General features: G+C 20.5%; 1 protein-coding gene across 1 annotated transcript; it reads right to left on the bottom strand.

The window, feature by feature from the left end:
* Positions 1–404: 404 nt before the first annotated feature.
* On the bottom strand, positions 405–1,069 carry DICPUDRAFT_79276 (uncharacterized protein; the record flags this gene model as incomplete). Its single annotated transcript, XM_003288425.1, has 2 exons — positions 405–413; positions 449–1,069. The coding sequence occupies 2 exons, from the start codon at positions 1,067–1,069 to the stop codon at positions 405–407; spliced, it is 630 nt and encodes a 209-aa protein (XP_003288473.1).
* Positions 1,070–1,622: the final 553 nt, after the last annotated feature.

Genomic DNA, 1,622 nt, shown 5'->3' with positions numbered 1-1,622 from the left:
TTATAGTTACCTTAATAATACCCCAATAGTAGTATATATAAACCAACGTATAGACACTGAAAGAGAAAGAAAATTTTTGAAATATTACCATTTGAAATGAAGGTTGATAAAGATTTGATTGTTTATAGGATGTTGTTGACTTTTTTTTAATTTCATCTATTTTAATAATTGAAACATTGAATGAAACGATTTTATTAATAATTTAATCTTCATCGATTTCTAAAAAGAAACATAGAGTAAAGTACTTATGCTATAAATTTAATCGCCTTCTATTTCAATATTAATCGAGAATCCATTATCTAAAAGATCATCTTCATCTTAATGTATATCTTCATCTTCATCTTAATTGCTTTATTAATCTTCATACTGCAATAAAGTATTTATGAAAAAAATTAATATATATTTCACATTATCTATTTATATAAATATAAATATGTAAATTACTTACAATGATTTCATCAAATGGTTCTTCACAACGTGGGCAGGTTTTGTCACTTAATGATCTTCTTAAAATACACTTATAACAAAATTGATGGCCGCACCCAATAAAAGCCAAATGTTGTGGTTTTATTTCTTCTGAGATACACTTTTTGCAAAAACCTTCTCTTTTCATTTTGTCTTTTATTAAATTTTGGTACTCTTCCCATTCTTTTTCTTCTTTTTCTTCCTTTTCCCTTTCTCTTATAATTTCCAAATATCTTTGTCCAAATATCCATTCTTCTGAGGTTGTTGATGAACTTGTGGATGGAACAGATGAAGTTGGTGGTGGAAATTGTGATCCAAGGTGTGATGGGGAAGTTGATAAACCAAATAAATGTGATGGGGATTGATTATTTGGTTTTACATATTGTGGGTGTTGTTGTGGGTGTTGGGAAAATTGCATTTGAGCAAATAAATTATTAGTTATTGGGGTATAATGTTGTATGGAGGTTATATTGTAATTATTATTATTATTTTGTTGTTGTAATTGTTTTTTTATTCTAATGTATTTTACTAATAATACTATAAAAAAAACAATTAAGAATACTACTAAAGAATACATAAAAATATTGTTAAATGAAAAATCCATTTTTATATATATTAAAATGAATATTTCGAATAAATAATTTTAATTTAAAAATTGTTATTATTATTATGAAATAAAAACTATAAATAAAAAAAAAAAGATTATTGAAAATTGTAAAAATAAAACTAAATTATTTGTATGTGAATAAAATAATAATGAAAAAAAAAAATCCTTTTAATTCAATAAAAAAAAAAAATTAAAAAAAATAAATTCAAAAAAAAAGATAGAACTGTTTTAAAAATAATAAAAAAAATAATTGTAAAGTAATAATTTTGTTTATATCTTTTTTTTATATTAATGATTAATCATTTTTTTTATTTGATTTTGATTTTTTATTTAATTCTCTTTTAAATGATACCCAAAACATTAACCTAACTTTTTCATTGTAAAAAAATGATTTTAAAAAAAAAAATTAATTAAATTGATTATTTATATTATTGATACAAGTAAATTAAATAATTTAATAATATTTATTTAATGATTAATTTTAATAAAATAATTATAAAGTAATTTAAATTAATTTTAAAAATTATAATTATGTGTTTTTTCTACACTT

The sequence above is a fragment of the Dictyostelium purpureum genome (assembly GCF_000190715.1).
Source record: "Dictyostelium purpureum unplaced genomic scaffold DICPUscaffold_135, whole genome shotgun sequence".
NCBI classification, from domain to species: Eukaryota; Evosea; class Eumycetozoa; order Dictyosteliales; family Dictyosteliaceae; genus Dictyostelium; species Dictyostelium purpureum.
The sequence above is the reverse complement of the archived record's forward strand: the minus strand, read 5'-3'. Positions and strand labels throughout refer to the sequence as shown.